This window comes from Primulina tabacum, chromosome 5 (genome assembly GCF_025594145.1).
Source record: "Primulina tabacum isolate GXHZ01 chromosome 5, ASM2559414v2, whole genome shotgun sequence".
Lineage (NCBI taxonomy): Eukaryota > Viridiplantae > Streptophyta > Magnoliopsida > Lamiales > Gesneriaceae > Primulina > Primulina tabacum.
In genome coordinates this window covers 10489059-10512294 of record NC_134554.1, presented here as the reverse complement: position 1 = coordinate 10512294, position 23236 = coordinate 10489059, and the positions used below count along the sequence as shown (strand labels likewise).

The window sequence follows — 23236 nt, the reverse complement described above, 5'->3', positions numbered from 1 at the left end:
AATATTATTTAATTGGCAATGATTTAACACCAATTCAAACCATAATTTCTGCACTATATAGACTTTCAAACCTTAAAATAAAATAATACAAAACAAGTTCCCCAAAAACTTTTCTATGGTAATATTATTTTTTTATAAAAAAAACATATATAATTTAGGAACTATATTATAATATTAATTAGTTCAAGATTTTTTAAAACTCTACCAGCCACATGGAAGTGAGCGTGAGCTGATTTTCAAATCTTCACTTAAATGGTTTTTTAATTTTAAAAAGATTTATTTAAAACAGAGTGTCCCATTGTACAGAGGAATCAAGCAAGAGGCGCCTGGTTCATGAACTTCCTTTTCTTTGTTTCCTCACATTTCTCGCGTTCCAATCCTTGTCAAAAGAAGAAAAATCTAATCATCTGAAAGAAAAATCCAGTATTTGAGCCAATATCCCGCATAAAACTAAGAACTGAATAGCAATCTCTCTGCATTTCTTCAATCCATAATTTGTTTTCTGTTTCGATAACAATGGCTGTAAGTGCTTAACATTACATTGTCTGTTTTCGTTTTACAACTTTCTTTTTCTCTGTCTTGATGACTCTGGTGTTTCTTGGTTTGTGGGGACTTTTCTGAGGGGATCATCAGTGATGAAGTTCGAATCTTTGGGTAGCTTAGATCGAATTGTCAGATGGGTTTTTGGCATTGAAGAGTTTGTTTTGATTGGTGTGGTGAATATTTGTGTTGCTTGCAAGAATGATCAAGAAGGTCTTGATTTTGTTTTTGTATGGGAGTTTTGACTATGAGACTTTTAACATCTTTTTTTCTTCTTGATTCTGCTCCATTTATGACTAGCGTGTGGAAACAAATTGAAAATCTAAAATCTTTAAGTTTATAAATAGGTTTGCTAGTGAACTGACACACCGTGTTACGAAATGGAGAGTAGATCGATTTTTTCTATGTTAAAAACTATTTATAAACGAGAATTAATTTTATTACCTTTTGAAGTTCCTTAGATTTAATCGGTATACATTCATGAAATGTTCTTAAGTTGTTCAAAAGCTTTCAAAAGATCACGTTAAACTTCGGGTACAAGCTCAAATCGAACGGTTCATCCTAGCTCAGCTCATCTTACACTCGTGTTTATTTACATGTGATTGTATTTGCAATTTTATGTATGTTAAATGACTAACTTATGAACCCTTCTCTCTTGCTGTATGCATAAAGTGAATGAATTTTGATAAAAAGATTGGATATTTGGAATGATTTGCATGTATTTTAATTTAATTTCTTTGGAAAATATAGGCCTCCGTACAGTTTAGGCCACAAAACAGAAATCTTGGGATGCTTATGAGGGAAGTAGATGAAGATCTGGCTATCTTTTTGGGAATGCGGAATGTTGTAAAGGAGCGGAGTGAACATCTTATTAAGGACTCTGTTGAACTTGATGACTCAGCTGGTACTTTGATCTTGGTTTAATCCTTTGTTTTTATCGTAATTATTGGATTTTTTTTCTGTGTCTGTCTCATCATTATCAGTTAATCATGTTTCTTGAGTGTTTGTTACTATGATTTCAGATTAAGATTTGTGCTTAGATTTTTGTCCATGTGGTTTAAACTAACTTTTGGGCAGGGCGAAAGTCGATCGGCAATTTGGAATCGAACATCTTAGAGCTCGAGATTATTCAGAGTGCAGCTGATGAAAATTCCCTCAATTTGGAGATTGATGAGAATGACTATGATTGGTATAACTTTTACTTTCTCATTAAAATTTGGCTGTCATAATCTAGTGAGCATACATGCCATATTGCCATTTGATTCTTTGCTTGGCTTTTCGCATTACGGTAAGTCCTCATTCAACCATCTGGCTTTCTCCTTATTTCTTGGGATGCTTGTCTTCTTGAATCTTCTTTCAATATCAAATTATGTTTTCAAGTCGTCATTTTGCTTCTTACATGATTATTTCTTTGCATTTTCTCGAAGATGGATACACGATACTTATTGATGTATCGTATTGCTCATATCAGCCTTATAGCGCCCTGTTTCTCATGTCTGATGCTAACACCGAACCTCTCTCAGGCTTTATGCACAACCTGATTCCACCTTACATCTTCCGGTAGAGCTGGAAGTAAAACATTCGGAGTCGAGTTTAACCGAAATCACAAATGGTGGAGGGATTGCACTGGAATCTGAGGCAAGTGTTGAGACTTGAGTGTGAACTTAAAATAAGGTTTCCATATTGTGATTTGACATGATTCTAGGATTTCGTATCGTGCTTTATGGTGCTATATCGTTTTCTATTCATTGCAGTGGTCTACACCCAACAGTACTGACTGTGTTGCTTCTGCAAATAAAAAGCCTTTATCATCAGGTGATCGAAGGAAGACCCCTAGAGCAGCAACACCGACTACAGGAAAATCAGCTCTGCCTGCAAAATCGAAGTCCTCTCGCGCTTCCACGCCTACTTCCAAACCAACAATGCTTTCTGCCAAGCCAAAGTCTGCTAACTCGAGATCCTCTACTCCAGTAAGAGCCACACCACGTTCTTCAACACCGGTTGGCAGGCCGTCTATACCAGTCAGTTCAAAGCCTGCATCGAGGTCCACTACACCTACATGTAAGCCAGCCACTAAATCGACCACTTCTGGTGTATCTGATTCGGCAACAAAAATAGGCTCCACGACTATGAATAATCTAGGATCTAGGACGTCAAACCCCTCAGAGATTCTCTCTTTGTCACACGGTGCCTCTGAAAATCCGAAAATTCTGATGCCTAAACGGACAGTTTCAGCGTCCAGAGGAAGGCCGAATGGACATAATCCTAATTTGTCTTGTAATGGAAAACGAGGACAAAAATCATGCTCTCCTGCTAAAGTGCGGGCTCCAATTGTTAATACTGCTCATAAAAATGGGAGCATGTTCCAATCAAGAAGTCGAGGACATAGCTATGGGGAAGATGACGTGAATCCTGTATTGATCGGTTCGAAAATGGTTGAAAGAGTTGTAAACATGAGGAAACTAGCTCCACCCAAACAAGATGAACACTCAACTCATGATAACTCCAAGAAATCCTCCCATGAAAATTCGGGCTTCGGAAGGTCACTCTCGAAAAAGTCTCTAGACATGGCTATAAGGCATATGGTATATGTTTATCATTTAGTGCCACGAATTCGCAATGAAATCCAAATTATTCCAAACTATCTCAAACAGTGTTTTTCTGTATAGTTCTTTCTATTGGTTCACTAATGACCTGTTTTCTTGCATAGGAAATTAGACGAACCATTCCGAACGACTTGCGCACTATAGCAACCTGTGTTTTATCTTCTGTCTCTGCTAAATGTGCTGCAGCTGGTATTACAGAATCGCCTCTCATGTCGAGCAGTGACAGTTCTAAGTCCAGCATCTATAATAATTCGCGTTTTCTTGATGGGAGTGAGACCGAGGACAGTGTTTCCGTTGATAGTTAAATCTCGGCTGCCTCATGCCAGTGAATTCGGCAACTGCTGAAATGTGAAATGCTGAATGTATGATTTACTAAAGAGTGAGAATATTGCATTTGGACATGTATTTTTTGGTGATGATCCTTTGCAATATCAGTGAGACTGTTATGTTATTATGACTAAGCTTTGTGTATTTTATACCATAGAACTTGAAAGCTCTCCCAGCTTCTTTAGATCGTAGTAATATTTATCTAGAACTGCCCCTTTGTTTTTGCTTTTTTTCTTTTTCTTGGAGAAAGTTGTATTGAAATTTATGTAGGACTAAAATTGTTGTTTTCCTCGTAGTATGTTACTTGGGTTTATTTTATTTATGAATGACAATCAAATTATCAAGTTATCGTGTAAATTTTCCACTGAGTATGATCCTTGATCATTCTCTACTTAATCATAATTATATCTGACATCATTTATATTTATACTCATCAATTTGCATAAATATAAAAACCTAGAGATTATCATAATCAGTGATTTGTAAAGAATAAAAATATTGACAAATTCGCTCGAAATCAATATTCGTGTTCTGTAGTTGCTACCACGGTTGTTTAGACCCACCCGAAGAAATTGATGAGACCGCTGGTTATGAGATTTAAAAGTTTTTCAGACTTTAGTCTGATGTTCTTGAGATCAATTGAATGAACCACAATTTTTTTTCGGAAAAAAGTGCAATACCCATCAAGAATCAAAACTAAGTCACGTTCCACAACATATAATATATAAAAGAATAATTCTCGTTTGAGACGATATCATATATTTTTATATGTTAGACATTAGACCCGATCCATAAGTATCATGAAAATTTAATACTTTTAGTATAAAAATGATATTTTTCATGAGTTGAGTCTGATCGAGAATTCATCTCATAAAATTAAATCGTGAGATTCATACAAGTTTTGTGCGTGTAAAAATATTTGTTTATATCATTAATCTAAGCATTTGGATTGATATCATGAAGAATCGAAAACACAAAAATTTTAAAGTTATCTAAATCACATGAAGTTGATATTGGCACATTCAGTTGTCTCTTCGTTCCATTAAAATTAATTAGAGGATAGAAGATATTGAGTTTGAGTTAAATATGTATGAGTGATAATAGTATTGAGATGAGTGATCTTCTGAGAAGTTCTCGTGCGTCAAGTTACGGACATTGTGTCGCTTGATCTGGTTGGCTAGGTGGCGGTAAAAGAGTGACGTCAAATTTTAACGGATAATGCATTCTATGTTGGGGACAGATCATGCGGCAGAGAAAGACTAAAATTGATCTTTATGAGATATGAAACAACACTAATATATAGATATGTACTTTCTCGGACTCATGAACCTAACGGACCGATCCGACAACATCCAAGTATGTGCATTATGCGCTGCCACAAGTATAAGTAAATAAAATTATGTTATATCTAACAATTATAGTTTTTCACTTGGTGTAAGCGCTTGATCTGACATAAGATATCAAAATTGATCTAGTAACAAACTTTTATGTGTCGGAAACGAAATAATCCCATGAACTAATTCAAACCTATGAGTTGGATGAATTAATTAATAAAACAAAATAAAGGATAAATATTCTTCTGTTGAATGGTTCTTGTTTTCGAAAATTTGAAAGTCTGGTCAACTATGAAAGAAAAGACTACCCCTTTATTTGTATTGTCCTACTATTATATTACCATAGTAATTATATTGTTTTTGAAACTGTATTATTGTAGTAAAAGGTTGAAATTCAGAATGTTAATCGTCTGACCTTTTCTTGCTTGCGTGTGATTGAATTTATATTTTTTATACCATTTTTCTCTTTGACTTTAGGTTAAATTAGCTAGAACGATTATTCGTTAGAAAAACATAATCCTACCTTGTCTTTGATTTTTGACTTCATTTATTCCCGTAGCCGCCGTTGAATCGCATATTTTATGTGGCTTTCCGGCGAAGAACTTTGATGAGAATCGCTGTTCACGATTAATTTCATATCGATTATATTCTATAGTTTTTAGAAGAATAATTCAAGGGATTTAGAACATTTGATTTTTTTTTTAAAAAAAATAACGAATAAAATTTATATTATTTTGGAGGAAACGGAAATCTCTCACGACAGAGCTAAGATTTTTGTATGTGGTTGAATGTAAATTTAAGGGATATGCAGCCACGATAAAAATTTAATTTAATATATAAAATAATTAAAAGGCGACCTAAAATATAGCAAATCATTATAATACAATTGAAGGGTGCTGCCATAGCCTCACTTACATTTCACATTTGAAATGAAACATTGATTAACGAGCTCCACCCACAAAAAGGGAATTTTATCGAATATGATGTGAACTGGATTAAATATATTATTTTATTGTTAGGCTGTAAAGTTACATAAATATAATTTAATCATACCATACGATTATTTATATATATACATTCCACGTAATTTTATAAAAGTTATTCATGTGTATAACATAAAATGGAATATCAAAGATCACTGATACACGTCAATTTATAATTTTCATCACATATGATTAATTTTCTGTAATTTTGATCTTATGTGTTCAAAAGTGAGTTTTAGTTTCTTTCAATTTTGAGAAATTTCTGGTTTTTTAATTATCGAAAGTACGAATATAAACGTTTGAGCACATTTAGTCACATAAGTGTCGCATAAAAAAAAAACCAAAACTACGAAAAATATAACGAATTTAAATTTAACAATATAGGTTATTAAAATCACAAAGACTCGAATATATATAAGATCAAAATGATAATTTTTCTAATATATTAATTATTAACTCAAAATTAGTAAACGAAATATACTTTATCTTGTAAAACTTATATTGTTTCGGTTGGTATGGAGCTGTCAAAAATATGGTTGAAATCAAATAAATTACGCTCGCAATAAATCAAAAACATATTTCAGCTCAATATCTACCTAAAATCCAGCCCAACTTTAAATTTACATTCATAGCAATAAATGGCAAACCCATACTCGTGAGAGAAATTAATGCAAAGTACCATCATTTTTCGATCCAAAGCCAATAAAATGTTTTATATTTAATTATGTTTTCATAATGCGAATTTTCTATTATATATTTAGGCAAAAATTTGTGTAAGACAGTCTCATGAGTCGTATTTGTGAGATGAATATCTTATTTGAGTCATTAATGAAAAAATATTATTTTTTATACTAAGATCATTACTTTTTATTGTGAAAATCAGTAGGGTTGACCCGTCTCACAGATAAAGATCTGTGAGACCGTCTCACAGATAAAGATCTGTGAGACCGTCTCACAAAAGACTTACTCATATATTTATTATTACTTTAGATATCTTAACGTATTAATTAATATAGTATATCAAATGTACATGTTTATTTCGTTTTCAATATTAATTATCATTTTATAATTAAATATTTAATTTAAATTTTAATCCGGTGTACTATATAGACATGGTATTTTATTATCAGAACCAGTATTCTAAATATTTATGATTAACTAATTTTACTCGATCCTTCTCTGATCAGTCCTGAAACTATTTTCCCGTAGTAAAATTTAGTTCTCTTTTTCTATTTTGGTATCAAAATTAGTTTTATAGAAATTTTATTTTAATTAATCCTTTAATCTATGTATGTTTAACGTTATTCAATTCTATTTGTATGCACTCGAAAACTTTTTATATATATTTAAAACCAAATTATTTATTCTCTCCTTACTCAACGGTTCAACTTGACTGACTTTGACTTTGTACATGAAAAATATTTACATCTGAGTAAGAAACCTCTTACAGATATATTATAATATTCCTGTAACTATTTAAGCTGAAATTACCATTAATTCAGTAGTCTTGATAATATCTTCTTCCCCGAAATGAAAATTTTCCAAAATAAAAATTATAATACAATACACTATGATCTTGAAGGAGGACGATAAATTGAGTTTACATTGTACTTGCGAATGTGAACTTGAATAAAAAATATATTTTACCGAAAAATTGTAAAAAGAAAGTAGCTTCCGCAGCTCAAGTTCCCTAAATAAAACCAACACCCATAACACGTTTTCAGCTCAAATTTGACGTCGCCGGAATTCAATCAGTAAAAACGCAATTTGAACCACGGTTTTGTGGGTGTCTGAAGGTCCCGTCATCATGACACAAGACCCCCCTATACCCGCGGTAGAAAATTTTCGACCCGCAAGTGCTATTTCGGGCGATTGCCAATACGGCTGGAGGTCACCAAACTTGGCTTTTTCTGCCTGTTTTTTCCCCTATTCGCTCATTCTAGAATCTCTCTCGCTCTCAATGTCGTTGTCGAAGCCCCTCAAGTCAGGTGTAAAAAATATACTAACCATTCACCACCTTGAGACGACTTTCTGGTGGCATTATTTTATTCGTTGATGATGTTTCGTAAGGTGTACAAGCACATAGGATGTATTTATATGTACACATGCACCAGAGGTGTTTTCAATGAGCCCAATATGCTCGTGTTCCATATTTCTTCTCTGGTACAGCTTCTTGGGTTCTGTTTTTTTTTTTTTTTTTGGGAATCTGTGGTTGGGTTAATTTTGTTGATTCTTATATTGGGTATACAGTATACTTATGTTTGATGTTCAGGTTAAAAGGGTATTGCGTGGATTGGAGATTTGAGAAGTGATTTGATTCAAGATTGGATTTTTATGAAGCGAAGAGGTGTTTGATGTAATGGGTTTTTCGAGTTGCTCTGGTTTATTTGGTTCCTGCAGAGAAAATGCTGTGACGGAGGCTCAAGGTGAGTTGGCCGTTTATTCAATTTATCAAATTTTTGCTGATTAAATTTTTACGGGTTATTTGTCTGGTCTTTGTCTTGCGCCTCCAAGGATCCTGCTCTGCTCCTTTTCTCGTTAACCTTTTTTTTTCACACGAGCCAATGTGATTTGCTGTCTAAATGTTGGGAATTCTGCCCATTTGTTTCGTGTTTCTTCATTTTGACAGCAGTTTGATTCAGCCTGGTAGGTCCCGATGAACCGGCTCAGGACTGATCAGGATCAGCTTGGTGTATGTTTTTGAACCTTACATATATGCTTACATTTTGGATTTTTGTTTCCTTCTGTATGGTCAGGTGTTAATGTAAACAACGTGAGGCTGTTTTCTTATAATTCATTGAGATCAGCTACAAGGAACTTTCATCCTTCGAACAAAATCGGTCGCGGCGGATTTGGTGAGGTCTATAAGGTGCGGTTAGTTTATTGTTATTTGTGTTTTTACCAATGGCACCTATTGTCTGTCACCTTTAGCAAGGAAGTTAAGTCCCGTATTTTTTCTAAAACATATGTACTTTCAGGGAGTTCTGAGGGACGGGACCGAAGCTGCAATCAAGACTCTTTCTGCTAATTCTAAACAAGGGAGCAGTGAATTCTTGACAGAGATTCAAATTATATCGAAAGTCCAACACCCGAACCTAGTGCAGCTCATTGGTTGTTGCATCGAGGGTCCCTATAGAATCTTGGTGTACGAGTATTTGGAGAACAACAGTCTCGCCACTGCCTTACTCGGTAATAATCAGCACTTTGTATTCCTTGAAATTTGGCGAAGTTTATGTCAGTGTTATATATACATCAGACTACTGTCACTATATATCTCAGGCTCGAAAGGTAAACTTGTTGAACTTGGTTGGTCGAAGAGGGCAGAAATCTGTATGGGTACGGCTTCCGCCCTTGCGTTCCTTCACGAGGATGCTGTGCCACGTATTGTCCATCGAGACATAAAAGCTAGCAACATTCTCCTCGATGAGAATTTCCTCCCTAAAATTGGTGATTTCGGGTTGGCAAAACTGTTTCCGGACAATGTCACCCATGTCAGCACACGAGTAGCTGGAACAATGTAAGAACAAATCTCTATTACATTTCTTTGCTATGAACCCTATATGTGATCCTACAAAATTATTATCAATAGCCACACGATACGATGTGAGACAAGAGTTTACAAACCGAGCTTTTTTGTGATCATGCCTGCCATAATATATATTACATTTTCCTTCATGTTTTTAGTTATTCTGTCTCCTATACCGCAGGGGTTATCTAGCTCCTGAATATGCATTGTTACAGCAACTCACAAAGAAGGCAGATGTGTATAGTTTTGGGGTGCTCATACTGGAAATCATTAGTGGAAGAAGTAGCAGTCGAGCTGCTTTTGGGCAGGAGTTGTTGCTTCTTCTTGAATGGGTACAATTAGTTTATGCGTCAAGGCCTATTATTATGAAATTATATACTTCTGTACAGAAACTATTTGGCATGATATTCATAAGCATATGTATCTGATATTTCAATGCTATGGCAGACTTGGAAACTGTTGAATGAAGGTAGGCTTGAAGAAATTGTTGATCCGGACTTGGTAGATTATCCTAAGAATGAAGTATTACGGTTCGCCAAAGTCGCACTCTTCTGCACTCAGGCAGCTTCTCACCAGAGACCGGACATGAAACAAGTGGTGAAAATGCTATCAACTGAAGTGAAAATCAACGACAAGTTGTTATCCGAACCGGGATTGTACAAAACTCGTTCATCTTCCACGAGATCGAATGACTGGTTGTACCGAGACATCCTCCTCTCGGAGGAAGAATGGCAAACAGTCTGCAACACCTTGCATGACTTACATTCAACACCCTACTACACAGATGCTTCCCAGATGATGCATATATCAGGATTTTTTGTATCATGTTTCTTGCATATGAGTAAATTTATGAACAGTTTCATTCTTTTTTAACCAGCTTAGAAGTATCACTTTTGGTTGCATCCCATGGGGATTCCCCGCAACTGTATCTGAGCCGAAAGGGCAGGGGCAGTGGCAGGGGCAGATCCAAGAAATGAAACAATAGGAGGCGATTTTTAATAGGGAAAATTTGATTTATAAATTTCAATTGACGATCTGTGTTCACTTTAGTTTTAGACATTATCCACACTTGGGACTATTTTTTTGTGAAACAAGGAGCTCGTGAATAAAAAAAATGTCAAGGAAGTTTAAAAACCAAAAAAATATTTGATGCAAATTTAGTATCGAATAGCTTATGTTCAAATTTGAGACGAGTTTTCGAATTTCTCAAATTTGAGATCCGATTATAACAAAGTCCACCTCTAACAAAAAAATAAAATTAGAAATCTGAAAAAATATGATTTTTTTAAAAAAATAACGAGACAGGTTGACTAAAATATCATCAAATTTTTTAAATTTATAATATTTTTAGGTTTTTTTTGTCCAAGACCTACACATTTTAAAAGTTTAAACCATAAACACATTACTCAATTTAAAATTTGAAATTTATGATTTTCCAAAAAAAAAAAAGCGAAATTTATGTTAATCATTTGCCAGTTTGTCCCTCGAAATATATGCTCCTAATCACTAAGAAAAAAAGGGGTTAAACAGTATTTTAAATAAAAATATTATAAATTAATCGGAATTTTTTTAAAAAATGTAATTATTCCTTTTTTTTCTCAACAAAACAAATATTCATCGTTATTAAGCCATATTAGAAAGTATTCCAAGTCCTAAATAAATGTACTTGTTTATTTAAATATAAAAAAATGAAAAATAACATTGAAAATAAGTTTTACAAACAAAATGTGCAAAGTTGAATTATAGCTATATAACTTACATTAACATTTTACTAAAATTCACCTAACATTGATATAAGTATAACAAATGTTCCAATTAATTGATATTCATCAAAACAATTGTTAATTATCATCCAATAACTTATATGTGTCGATTTCACTTTTATCATAATATGAAAATAAACTAAAAATGAAAACAAAAAAATTCCAATATTAATAAATTTAAAAATTTTAACTTTGAGAGTCTAATCAATAACTTGTAAAATGGAAAGTACCATTTTGCAGTTAATGGAGAAATAAAGAAATAAATTGCGATTATGATCCACAAAATAATAATAATTCATTTTCTACATCATTTTTAGCCCAAAGATACCCCGTACGGACAGAAGAACTGTATTTGGTATATCCGTAATTTTGTCCAAAACTAAGTCTGCTTGCGTAACCTTCCACACCCCCTACTTCTATATAAGGCTTCCCACCCCCTCGATTCAAATCGCTACTCGATGAGTGAGAGAGAGAGCTTTTCTAGAGAGAGAGAGAGTCCTCAGTAGTTCAGAGAGAGTGAGCCCAGGATCATGCAAAGTTACGGGGGAGTGATATTCTAGTCGTAAATTCCACCAATTGTTCTTAGAACTTGATTTTTTTGGCGTCTTTTTGTTTTTGTTTCTGTTTCTGGGAAAACGATGAGTCGAGTAGGGTTTAAATCATCGGTTTATCACGGGGACGTGTTTTTGGGGGAACTGGACAATGTCCCGGTGAAGGGTGTGAATTTCCAGTTTGCCAAGAATGAGATAAGGATTCACCACATCTCTCCGAACAGTGAGAGATGCCACCCACTCGCCGTTCTGCAGACAATTTCGGCCGCTTCTATACGGTGCAAGCTCGAGCCTGGAGCTAATTCCAGTCTGAGTTCCAATCCTGATGAGTCGCCATTGATCAATCTCCACGCGTCTATGTTTTACGAGTTCAAGGTTTTATAATTCAGCCCACTTTCTCATTTCGACTGATGTGAATTTGCGTTGTCTCAACTTGATGGGTAATTGGCTTGTTTAGTGGTTTAAGAATGAATTGATTGAATTCCTCGTGTTTTATGGTTCTTAACTGGTAGGAATGAAATTGAGATTTGTAGTTTATCAGGCTTCTCTGCTGCTTTGATTTAAACAATCGAAGTTGGTTTCATGCAATCAATAAATGTGCTATGTGCATGTGTTGATGATTGTTTACCTAATCTGCCATGAAACGGTTTCGTAGCGGAAACGAGGGCTGCCGTTATTTAGCTATTATAAATGGCCTATATAACGGTGTCACGGGGAACATGTTTTTTCTTGAAAATTTTCCAATTCTTTTGAGTTTTTCATTAAATAATTTTCAAAGTTCAATTTTTTTTTAAAATTTTTTATTTTAAAAAATATGGCTGGCCGTTACGTGAAATGTCCATGGAACTGGAACAATAGGCTCTGCGACAGTTGCGAACCATGGAACGGCATTTTTTTTCCATGGATGGAATACTTAAACTTGTGCATGCCTTTATTTGGCTTTTAGGAAGAGTGGAATTTGTGCCATTGTTTATCTTCTTGTTGATAATTAAATTGCTCGAATGAGTTCATTATTGTAACTTTTGACCGATTTGTGTAGACTGCTGTTGTGTTGCTTGGTAATGAGGAAGTTCATTTGGTGGCAATGCCTAGTAAGCAGAAGAAGTTCCCTTGTTTTTGGTGCTACTCATTGCCCCGTGGTTTATACAATTCATGTTTATGGATGTTGAATATGCGCTGTTTAGCAATTGTCTTTGATCTTGATGAAACTCTCATTGTGGCCAACACAATGAAGTCATTTGAGGATAGAATTGAAGTTTTGATGGACTGGATTGCACGTGAGGGTGACCCTATTCGGGAATCTGGGATGACGGCTGAGATGAAGAGATATGTAGAGGATCGTGCATTGCTGAAGCAGTATGCAGAGACTGACAATGTTATGGATGGTGGGATACTATTTAAATACCAGCAGGAGGAGGTGCCCCTGCTATCTGATGGACATGTACGGGTTGTTCGTCCTGTTGTAAGGTTGCCTGAAAGAAGTATTGTTCTTACACGTATTAATCCTGAGGTTAGGAGGCACTGTTGGTACTCGTTAAATTTTCTCTTCTATCTGTATAATCCATCTTTTGTAGCTTTGATTTTTTATAATTATATTGTGCAAATGTTGGTATTTTGTTTTTCAATGAATTTAGTTAAACCAAATGCTCCATTATTTTTAAAATATCGGCTGGTTTAATCAGTTTTCAATTTCACTTGCCTTCTTTTGATGGATGTTCTTGCATGCAGAATAGAGATACTAGTGTGCTAGTCAGGTTACGACCTGCTTGGCTAGATTTGAAAAATTATTTGACTGCGAAAGGCCGGAAGAGATTTGAAGTTTATGTTTGCACCATGGCTGAAAGAGATTATGCATTGGAAATGTGGAGGCTGCTTGATCCAGAAGCACACTTAATTAGCTCAAAACAACTGCTCGAGCGTGTTGTATGCGTGAAATCAGGTGAACTCCACTTTTTTTAAGAGGCAAACTCTTAAGTTTTATCTCACATAAACAAGTTCCTATGAACTAGGTTAACTAGTCATCAGGCAGTTCTAAAAAATTAGTACTGTGTTCCAGCCCCTTCAAATGTTGTTATTCCTTGTGAATGTTATAGTTGATCTTGATGACTTCAATCTCATATAAATATTTTTTCTAAATCCCTTTTGATTAAAGGGGCTAGGAAATCTTTGCTTAATGTCTTCCAGGATGGCAAGTGTCATCCAAAGATGGCAATGGTAATTGACGATCGTTTAAAGGTTTGGGAAGAAAAGGATCAGCCTCGTGTTCATGTAGTTCCTGCATTTACTCCATACTATGCCCCACAGGCTGAGGTATCATTATTACTAATTTATTTTGGCTGCCTAGCACTTGACCCATATTATATATTTGAAAATAATGTATATGCAGACTGCAAATGCTGTGCCAGTCCTTTGTGTAGCGAGAAATGTTGCTTGCAATGTTAGGGGTGGTTTTTTCAAGTGAGTTCGATCACATTATTTATTATAACACTTGGCACACACACAAATTGTTACTTTCTTGTTTGGTCTTTTAGTATTGTTCTAGATGTGCGTGGAGTCTTTGAAACATGGCCTTTTTTGAAACATCAGGGAGTTTGATGAACATCTATCCCGAAGAATATCAGACATTTTCTATGAGCATGAGGTGGTAAATTTACCTTGCGCACCAGATGTGAGCAACTACTTGATGTCCGAGGTATAGAAATATAACTCTTGCTCAAACTACAGCTGAAATTATTTTATTTATGCACATGAGTAATATCGTAGGATGCTGGTCCTATAACAAATGGAAGTTCAAGTGTTCCGATTGCTGAAGGAATAAATGGACCGGAAGTTGCGCAAAACTTGCAGTATTTGGTAGTTTCTTATACCTGATCAATAATTTTATGAAATTTTGTTCATCTCTTTTCGACGCACCATAAGATATTTTGGTACTCAGTTTGCCTTCCCCCTCTCACAAATTTGTGATTTTTGTCATTATTGTTCACTTCTATCTAATTTTGACCAGGATGACAAAAATACTACAAATTCTGTTTCTCATTCAATGGATAATCTCACTGAGTTTAAGCCTGAAAGCTCCAAGCTCCCCACTGTATCTATTGCAAATGTTATTGCTTCAGCATCCGAGAGAGCAATATCAACATCTGAAAGTAAGGTTTTCTCATATAAATCTTAGAATATAGATAAACGGAGACATGAGATAAATACCTTCCATGACTTTTTATGAGAATTTAATTTGTTTTAAACCAACTACATTTCAGAACCTAGTTTGCTTGGCGATCCACTTCGAAGAGAGAATATGCATTCAGGTTCCACAGAACAGCCTCTGTTGCCTAAATTGCCTCGACAGGAACCCCTCCTACCGCCCCAAGGAGGTTTAACCGGAAAAAATGCTAACAGAGGGCCTGTCAGTGGCCAAGTGCCAGGAATAATTCCATGTGATCCACCGGATAGGCAACAAGGTCATCAAAACTCACTCAGTCACAGCACATTGTCTTCTGTTCATGCAGAAATGTTGCGTGTTTCTCAATCAAAGAATGAAGAGGTTCTAAACACTCTTTATAATCTGTTTTTTGGATTACTATTAAGTACTTTAGAGGCATGTACATAAGTGAAATTTATTGATTGCAGGCTAAGATGAGGTGTGATATTCAGAAACAGAATCTTCTACCACCAAGGCAGCTTGCAGGTGTGTCAATTTAAACCTTTGGTTAACTTATGGTTTTCTACTGTTGGGAAAATCGATTCGTATTCTGTTACCCCTAGATTATAATGAGAAGTATAAAATGAGCTCTACCTATCTGCGCTTGAACTTGAAGTAGCAGCTTCTTTGATTCAATGCCTGGTTTTTAACTCAACAACACAAGCGCGTCATTTTGCCGAGACAGATCTTTTTACTGCAGTTCATGCCAAAAGATTGATTTTTGTTATGTGTTTCTATTTAATGGGACATGGCTGCATAAGATTAGGGGTGTCAATCGGGTCGGTGGGGTCGGATTTCGGGTCAACCCGCGAATTTTTTGTATTTTTATTTTTCAACCCGAACCCGAAGCAACCCGAAAACCCCCAACCCGAACACGAACCCATCTAACCCGACTCAACCCGTCTAACTCGAATTTTATTTATTTTTTTAAAAAAAAATTAATGAAAAAAATTCAAAAAAATAAAAAAAATAATAATAATATTTTAATTAAACACATAATAACAAAATTTCCGATTTAAATTTGAAAGTTTAATGGTAGAATATTAAAGTATATTTATTAAATCAAATAAACAATTGTTAAAAAAATAAAAAATATACAAAATAAATATTAAATAATGAAAATTTATCATATAAATATACAATAAATTTTGTTCAAACATACAATATATAAAAATATAGGTAATATTTTCAAAATAAAAAAGTTTTCGGGTCAACCCGTGACCCGAAACCCATGTAACATGGCACTAACCTGAACCCCCCCACCCCCGAACCGAACCCGAAAAACACCAACCGAACCTGATTTTTTTCGTGTTGGGTTGACGGGTCGTATTGCATTTTGACATCCCTAAATAAGATGTACAAAAGTGCATGATAATCTGTTCCATCTTTTCGATGAAAAAGAACATTTTTAACCATCTTTTTCAATCAGTATGATGGAATACGTCAATGTGTGAGGAAGATGGCCAGAATTCTACTCGTATACCACATCTATAAGTTTTCATGAGTGCATGTTTCGCCAAACTGCAACATAATTTTCACTGAAACAACAATCAAATCAGTAGGATAAATTCCAATAAATTTGCCATTTTTGTTGATTGAAATATTTATTAATGAAATTGTTAGAAGTTTTGATTTGAAAAACTTCCTTGATTTTACTTTTTAAAGCTCTCATATGCGATATATAACTTGTTGTAACTCTCCTTTTTCTTTCCTAACTGTGCTATTGTTTTCTGTACTTGGTAGATTTTGGTGCAGCTCAAAACCAGATATCCTACAGTAAAGGACTTAAAACAGATGATGATATTATAAACATGTTACCAACGTTGTCAATTGGTGTGCTTCAAGAGATTGGAAGGAAATGCAGGTCAAAGGTATATCCTTTTTCTTAACAAGGTTATGATTTCAATTTTCCTTTTACCTTCATCGAGTCTCATCGTGTACACCTTGTTGCTCAGGTTGAATTCAGGCCTGTTGTCAGTGCCAGCGACAATTTGCAGTTCTCAGTTGAGGTTAGTACTGTGGTTTTCATTATCATGTAGTGGTATTCTTTTTATAGGGTCTTCTGGGTTCTCTGTTTGAAATGCGCAAGTCTGTAATATATAACTTGATCAATGAAACATTTTTGTCAGACTTCTTTTTTCTATGAGTTTGTGCTTTCTCATGTAGGATGTCTATGTGTGTGTCTTATGGAAGTTACGTTGTGTGAGTTAATGTGCATATCCTTAGGTGTTTCGGGGGTTGTGAAATGTGACAAAGTCAATTAGTTCATTTTGTTTCATATAGTCTCTGCACCACGTTACGACCATTGCCCTGTTTGGAGATTTTCCAATTATTGTTGGCTTAAGCAATGCTTGTGGAATTCAGCAATGAATACATAATCAAGTGAACGCAGTAGCTAAGTTATATCTTCACATATTTTGTATTTGTTAGTTCGCTTGAACCTAGTCTTAGGCTTAGCCAGATTTGAAAATGGTGAATGATTTTATTGGTATACGACTTGTAGCATTGGTAAAATGAGTCAAATTGTACCAAGCTCATTTAGAGAACTTCTGAAAGACACCAGTGTCACTGGTCCACGTTGGATTGTGCTTGTATAATATTTGCAGCAGCGATAAAAACTTTAGTAATTTGACCGAGTTCTATTATAGACATCTAAGCGTATAGAGTCTCTTAAGTGTATAGAGTCTCTTTTTGTTAATTTTAACCGAGCCATTGGTGCTTAAGCTGTTATTTTTCTGATATTTTGTTTACATGAACAGAATCACCTTATCTAATCCATACTAAAACCTCCTTTCTACTTTTGGGATGTGTGAGAAACTAGAGTCTCTTTTTGTTAATTTTAACCGAGCCATCTGGTGCTTAAGCTGTTATTTTTCTGATATTTTGTTTACATGAACAGAATCACCTTATCTAATCCATACTAAAACCTCCTTTCTACTTTTGGGATGTGTGAGAAACTAACGCCATCTGATTTGTATTGATAAAATGAATGAAATTATACGCTTTAAGCTCATTTAGAAAACTTCTGAAAGTGACAAATCCACGCTCGATTATCTTTTATGATAAATATCGGAGCGATAAAAACTTTAGTGATTAGATCGAGTTCTATTACGGCGCGCCTATGTGAATGATAACTTGAAGTGATTAGAGTCTCTATTTGTGGATTCCAATCTAGCCATCTGGTACTTAAGCTGATATTTTTCTGATATTTTCGATATGAATGGCTGATGTTTTACCGGTAGAATCACCTATCTTGTCATTGATGCTAAAACCACCCTTCTACCTGTGGGATATATGAGGAACTAACACTCTCTGATTCTTTTATGACCACCGTAGTGCTTCTTTGAGATTTGAAGCTCAGTTGTCTCCATGTGTAGGTTTTCTTTACTGGTGAAAAAATTGGCGTTGGGATGGGCAGGACAAGGAAAGATGCCCAGCAACAGGCTGCGGAGAATGCCCTTCGGAGCTTGGCTGGTATGACCCCTTTTCAGTGATTTACTCAATTAATCCATACCATAATTTAAAAGTGACGCAATTGTCAATACCATCCACTAGTTCAGAGCCTAGATATAGTTTTTATTTGATCTTTATCGTTAAAAAATTGTTTCTCTAAGTTCCATATCTGTGTTATTCTCCATTGGAGAATGCATCAGCATATCTGGTGGGTTTTTTTTTTTATATATAAAATGCTAGAAGAGGGTTAGAATTATGTTATTCGTAATTTTCTTGTAAATCCATATTTATCTAGTTATATCTATATCCACATGGCTAATTTTCGAGTTAATGCCACCGGGGGTCTCGTAATGATTTGCTGTGGCCCTGTGGGTATGATTCTTGGGGACGCATTAATGTGCTAGAATTGGCATATCTAGTATATAATCTGTTGATTTTTCTACCTGTTTTTGGAGTGGCCCTATGGATATGATTCTTGGGACACATTAATGTGCTAGAATTGGCATATCTAGTATATAATATGTTGATTTTTCTACCTGTTTTTGGAGTGGTGTCTTTCGGGTCTGTTGTTTTCATCTGATTTTAATCCCGCGAATGAAAACAATCCAACTCTATCATTACTTTTTAACTAGAAATTGTTATTGTTTGCCCAAATACTGTATTCTTATATTGTGTGTGAAACAACATATGCTACTTAGTTTTAAAATAATTATCTGCAATAATTGTTTACATGTATAACATGAGTTAATATTATTTCTCCAATGTCAGACATATATTTTGTTTCCCTAATAATACTTTTCTCCTCCCCAGAATAAACTTCCTCCAAAAAAACCTAAAACCAAACCGATTTATCCCTTCTGTTTTTTATTTCCAATTGTGCAGAAATGATATTCCAAAATTGTCCGCTATTCATAAGTTGAATTTCAGTGCGTTCAATTCTACTGACATTCATAAATTTACTTTCAGTGGGTTCAGTGCCATTGACATTCATAAATATACCCTGGGTGGGTTCAATTCCACTGTTTTATTGAGCAGGCTGCTGATAAGAATGAAAGTTTTCGTCACAACTATCTTCAGGAGGGAATAGTGCATGTGAGATATGGAAGGGTTTTTGTTGGTAGTTTGTAGAGTAGATCACATCATCGATTATATTTCTCGAGTCCAAATGAAACTATATTTTGAATTTTGTTGCTTAGAACTGTTGAGTCACATGATTGGCCTTATAATCATTTGGTGATTGTGCTATTATGCTTCTAAAACTATGTTATGAAGAAGTATCTGACACTTTTTTCTTGATCTATTTCCCTACTTGTTTTCCTAAAGAGTTTCAACAGATGAACGGATGAAGAAGTATCTGACACTTTTTTCTCGATCTATTTCCCTACTTGTTTTCCTAAAGAGTTTCAACAGATGAACGGTAGTAATTATACATGGTCTACCATAATCAATTACTTTATGTATGTTTTCTATGTAAATTTACGCATGTTAAAATAACATAAATTCAGGGAGTCGATTACAATTCTAGTGTATAACATTTAAACTGTCTAGTGCAAAGAAGATTTGTCATTTTTAGATGGATCTGTTAATTTGTTATTTTTTTTATCAGGATCTGTTAATTTTGTGTTTATATGCATCAGTCCTTTTCAGCTTATTGTCATGCAACATATTGTTAATTGTCTCTGATGGGCTCTTGATTGTAGATAATGATTTTCTCAAATAGTTGCTTTTACTGTTCATGTTGTCCATGAGGGGTAACACTGATTTTGTACACATTTTAACGCAGATCATTATGTAGCTTATATTGCACCTCATTCTAGATCTCTGGATAATGATTGCGATGGAAATGTACTTGAGAGGGAAAATGGGTTTCTGTGGGACACTGTGAAGCCTGTACCAGAACAACAATCCTTGAAGAATGGTTTTCCCCAAGTAAAGTAATTCAGAGGTGGAAAATTTCGACTATGCTTCCCACCATTTGATTGAGTGATTACTTGAATACATTTGGGATTCTTTGATAAGGTTGTGAGGCATCAAGATGCGGTCAGTGAGATCTTGAAATCTTTCACCAGATTAGAGAGCCGAAACAGTGCAGGGTGGAATCTGCTTCAATTTGAAGGTGAGAAATTTGATGGATCCCAGCTAGTTTCAAACACAATTCCAGAATATCCGTGGGGTTTTAACTCCCAAGAATCATAATTGTCCTAATTTTTTGCCTCAGCTGCAAACTTCTTCTTCATGTGATCTTTTTGTACATCAGATTTAATCAATTATATCCAATCAATGCTTTTTTATTGATGGTCAAGGACTACAAATTTCTCTTTTTTTCCTTATTTTTTGTATGAACTTTTACTTTCTGGAAGGCAAGCGTTATCTATTTGTCTGTGGTCCCCAATTGTTTCAAAAATGGAATTTGGCAGTTTTAATGTCTCGACAGGCCTTATTTTTGTGGATCCAATATAAGCAGTCTTTGGGTTTCTGCATATCTTCATTTGATGTCAAAGATCTATTTAAATCTATTTTTATTTGATCCTTACAATAGGAATTTGACATCAACTTTGTTGTTCCTTGTGAGACTATTCTATCACATCCAGTAATGGGATAACATCACTTTCTATACGAATGATTATCTGTCTGGGCATGAATATTCTTATTGGGACATATTTATTGTTGATCATGTGGAAACATCAATCTAATTGTTATCCACCAAGGGCTTTCACTGACGTTGTCCTCTCAGATGTGCTGAATAGTGACTAGTTTCGTCCAAAAATATGACAGGTTACCGTTCTGGTAAATCATCAAGCACAAAAGCATATCCATTCTGCCAGGTAAAATATTACTTTTAGATTCTCTGTGTTTTTTTATTGTAATTGGGTGCAAAATGATCGAGGGCAGATAGGTATTTCAAATTTAAACATAGCAAGTGTGTCTTGTAAGAAAGTTTATGCCTCTGCCTCTGTTTACTGGTGGAGCACTATCAGAGTTGTAGATGCCGAGAAGTTATTCAATTTGTTGCACTTTGATGAGTGATTTTTCTACTCATTAACAGGCGTGGATACCTAGGATCTTCCTTATGTTAACGAGCTAAGATTTTTTTATTTTTCTATTGTGTTATATTTTAGGCTCTCACATCCCATCAAAACAAGCGCTCAAATGACGTTCAACCGATCTCGCTCTTGGTGGTATCCCGATAATGAACTTTGCTAAAGAATATAACAAATGTCTCAATATGCCGAGCAAGCATTTTGTGCAATCAGACAGGAAATTTGTTACTCGAGTCTTGACAAGATTGTTCAAGTTTTGTATATGTAGGCGTCGTTTTACCCGGATACCTCTTTTTCCAGTCTTGTTACCATAATCAAGAATTTTGATTAACAGTATGATTTTATAGCTTTTGGAAAACCAAATGTACATTTCGGAAAACTTTTCTTGTTAACCTATTACTGGTCCCACACCAGTTGCAAGGTACCTTCACGATACTGTCAGTGACCTGTGTGTGGTCTGCAAGAAAATGTGAAATGTTGCTATTATTGTACTGGTTCTTTGTCTGTATTTCTTAAATTATTTGTATGGATCGATTTATTACTTCAGAATACGAGCCCAAGTGACATTACCGTGATTCTCAAAAGTAGATCCAATGGTCATTAACGCTTATATCTGTTTTCTCAAGTGGGCTCCTGGCTTAATTCATTGTCTCATCTGAAAAAATGATGTGGTCCGTTTATGTTTTGAGGTATGAGAAATATCTTGTCCGTTATGGGCGTTGGATCTCCGTGAAGTCGAATTATGGTTAAACATTTGGTTCCCCATGACCCAACTTTCAAGACTCAAATTCATGAAACCTCTTCCAAAATAATTTTTTTAAATCAAAATAGAATAATTACCTGATCAATCGAAATAAAAAAATGCATTAAAAATTACTTCCCCCCTAAAATTTGATTTAAATTCAAAAAAGACTAGAGTTCCTCGTTCAACCCCATGCAAATCCCCATGTATGTTCTGTAACTTGTTTCTAATGGGGAAATGGAATTGCAAAGAAAAGTGCCAACAAAGTTTTCGAATGAGCGAATCAATTGATTGCAACTCCCATTGACATTGAGACTTATTTTATGGTCCAAACCATAAAATTCAACTATGTACGCATGTGAATTTGATAAAGCACTGACATTGATAACAATGTGATATCAACAAATGCCATTTACACAAAAAATATATAATTCTAACATTAAAAAAATTCTAAGTTTTTAATGTGTGATATGTGTGTGTTTGCATTGATGTAACCGTAACAAATCAATGAGGTCAAAGTCTTCCATTTCGGAGACCACTGACTTCATTTTTCCAAGGTCTTTAGGGACGACATTGAAAAATAAAAACGACTTGCTGTGCTCTGAAGTGGAGGCAATGGACCACAATGGAGCTCATTTCTCTCGAAAATGTGGGTAATTATATTGAGATATTATCCTATGCATCGAAGGTAAAATTTATCAATATATGTAAGATACATTAATTTTTTATTAGACCTTATATATCTAACATACATATAAATATATGACTTTTAATTGTGAATTTTCCAATATACCCTTATTCATTTAATGTAGCAAATTAAATCAATAATTTTTTTGATGGATTCTTTTATAATTTATTGTATCTCTTAAATGCCTTTGGATATTAATGCATATTGAATCTATCAATTTACCCATAATTTTTCTTTGTTGCTAACTAAAATTTGTTACTAAAATTAGTGTATTTCTTAATATTCATATCTTATCTTTTTTTATTTTATAAATTGATTTAAGTAATAATTAAATAAATAGTTACTCAATCATTTAGTGATTTCATTTATGATTCATTATGTAGTATGATAATATTTTAGATAATAATGTTTTTAAAATTAAAGTTTCTATTATTATATATTTTGTTATCAATTTTCAATTGCGTTCTAAACATAATACAAAGT

At 34.5% G+C, this 23236-nt stretch overlaps 3 protein-coding genes across 11 annotated transcripts; all 3 read left to right on the top strand.

Moving 5' to 3' along the window:
* The first annotated feature begins 278 nt into the window (after nucleotides 1-278).
* On the top strand, nucleotides 279-3791 carry LOC142546416 (uncharacterized). 2 transcript variants are annotated; one of them, XR_012820467.1, is made up of 7 exons: nucleotides 279-522; nucleotides 1291-1444; nucleotides 1618-1729; nucleotides 2064-2178; nucleotides 2295-3125; nucleotides 3251-3661; nucleotides 3720-3791. XR_012820467.1 is itself a non-coding variant. In XM_075654116.1 (6 exons), exons 1-6 carry the CDS (start codon nucleotides 517-519, stop codon nucleotides 3449-3451), a joined length of 1419 nt encoding a protein of 472 aa, XP_075510231.1. In that variant the 5' UTR covers nucleotides 279-516; the 3' UTR covers nucleotides 3452-3791. The 2 variants fall into 2 exon arrangements, 1 of the variants encoding a protein (XP_075510231.1); XM_075654116.1 differs by having other exon boundaries at nucleotides 3251-3791.
* A 3766-nt stretch (nucleotides 3792-7557) lies between these two features.
* On the top strand, nucleotides 7558-10479 carry LOC142546415 (cold-responsive protein kinase 1-like). Of its 4 annotated transcripts, XM_075654115.1 has the most exons (7): nucleotides 7798-7953; nucleotides 8063-8216; nucleotides 8547-8659; nucleotides 8769-8979; nucleotides 9070-9307; nucleotides 9498-9648; nucleotides 9764-10479. In XM_075654115.1, exons 2-7 carry the CDS (start codon nucleotides 8150-8152, stop codon nucleotides 10187-10189), a joined length of 1206 nt encoding a protein of 401 aa, XP_075510230.1. In that variant the 5' UTR covers nucleotides 7798-7953; nucleotides 8063-8149; the 3' UTR covers nucleotides 10190-10479. The 4 variants fall into 4 exon arrangements, with proteins under 4 accessions (XP_075510228.1, XP_075510227.1, XP_075510230.1 ...); XM_075654113.1 differs by lacking the exon at nucleotides 7798-7953 and adding an exon at nucleotides 7558-7778 and having other exon boundaries at nucleotides 8769-9307; XM_075654112.1 differs by having other exon boundaries at nucleotides 7797-7953; nucleotides 8769-9307.
* Nucleotides 10480-11535: 1056 nt separating this feature from the next.
* On the top strand, nucleotides 11536-21842 carry LOC142546414 (RNA polymerase II C-terminal domain phosphatase-like 2). Of its 5 annotated transcripts, XR_012820466.1 has the most exons (17): nucleotides 11536-12005; nucleotides 12670-13140; nucleotides 13359-13569; nucleotides 13783-13940; nucleotides 14017-14087; nucleotides 14217-14322; nucleotides 14394-14483; nucleotides 14635-14776; nucleotides 14888-15171; nucleotides 15258-15315; nucleotides 16573-16700; nucleotides 16785-16838; nucleotides 18207-18303; nucleotides 20066-20227; nucleotides 20302-20398; nucleotides 21058-21107; nucleotides 21402-21836. XR_012820466.1 is itself a non-coding variant. In XM_075654110.1 (14 exons), the coding sequence occupies exons 1-14, from the start codon at nucleotides 11718-11720 to the stop codon at nucleotides 20218-20220; spliced, it is 2313 nt and encodes a 770-aa protein (XP_075510225.1). In that variant the 5' UTR covers nucleotides 11536-11717; the 3' UTR covers nucleotides 20221-21842. The 5 variants fall into 5 exon arrangements, 1 of the variants encoding a protein (XP_075510225.1); XR_012820465.1 differs by having other exon boundaries at nucleotides 20302-21107; nucleotides 21402-21841; XR_012820464.1 differs by having other exon boundaries at nucleotides 20066-20398; nucleotides 21402-21835.
* The last annotated feature ends 1394 nt before the right edge of the window (nucleotides 21843-23236 follow it).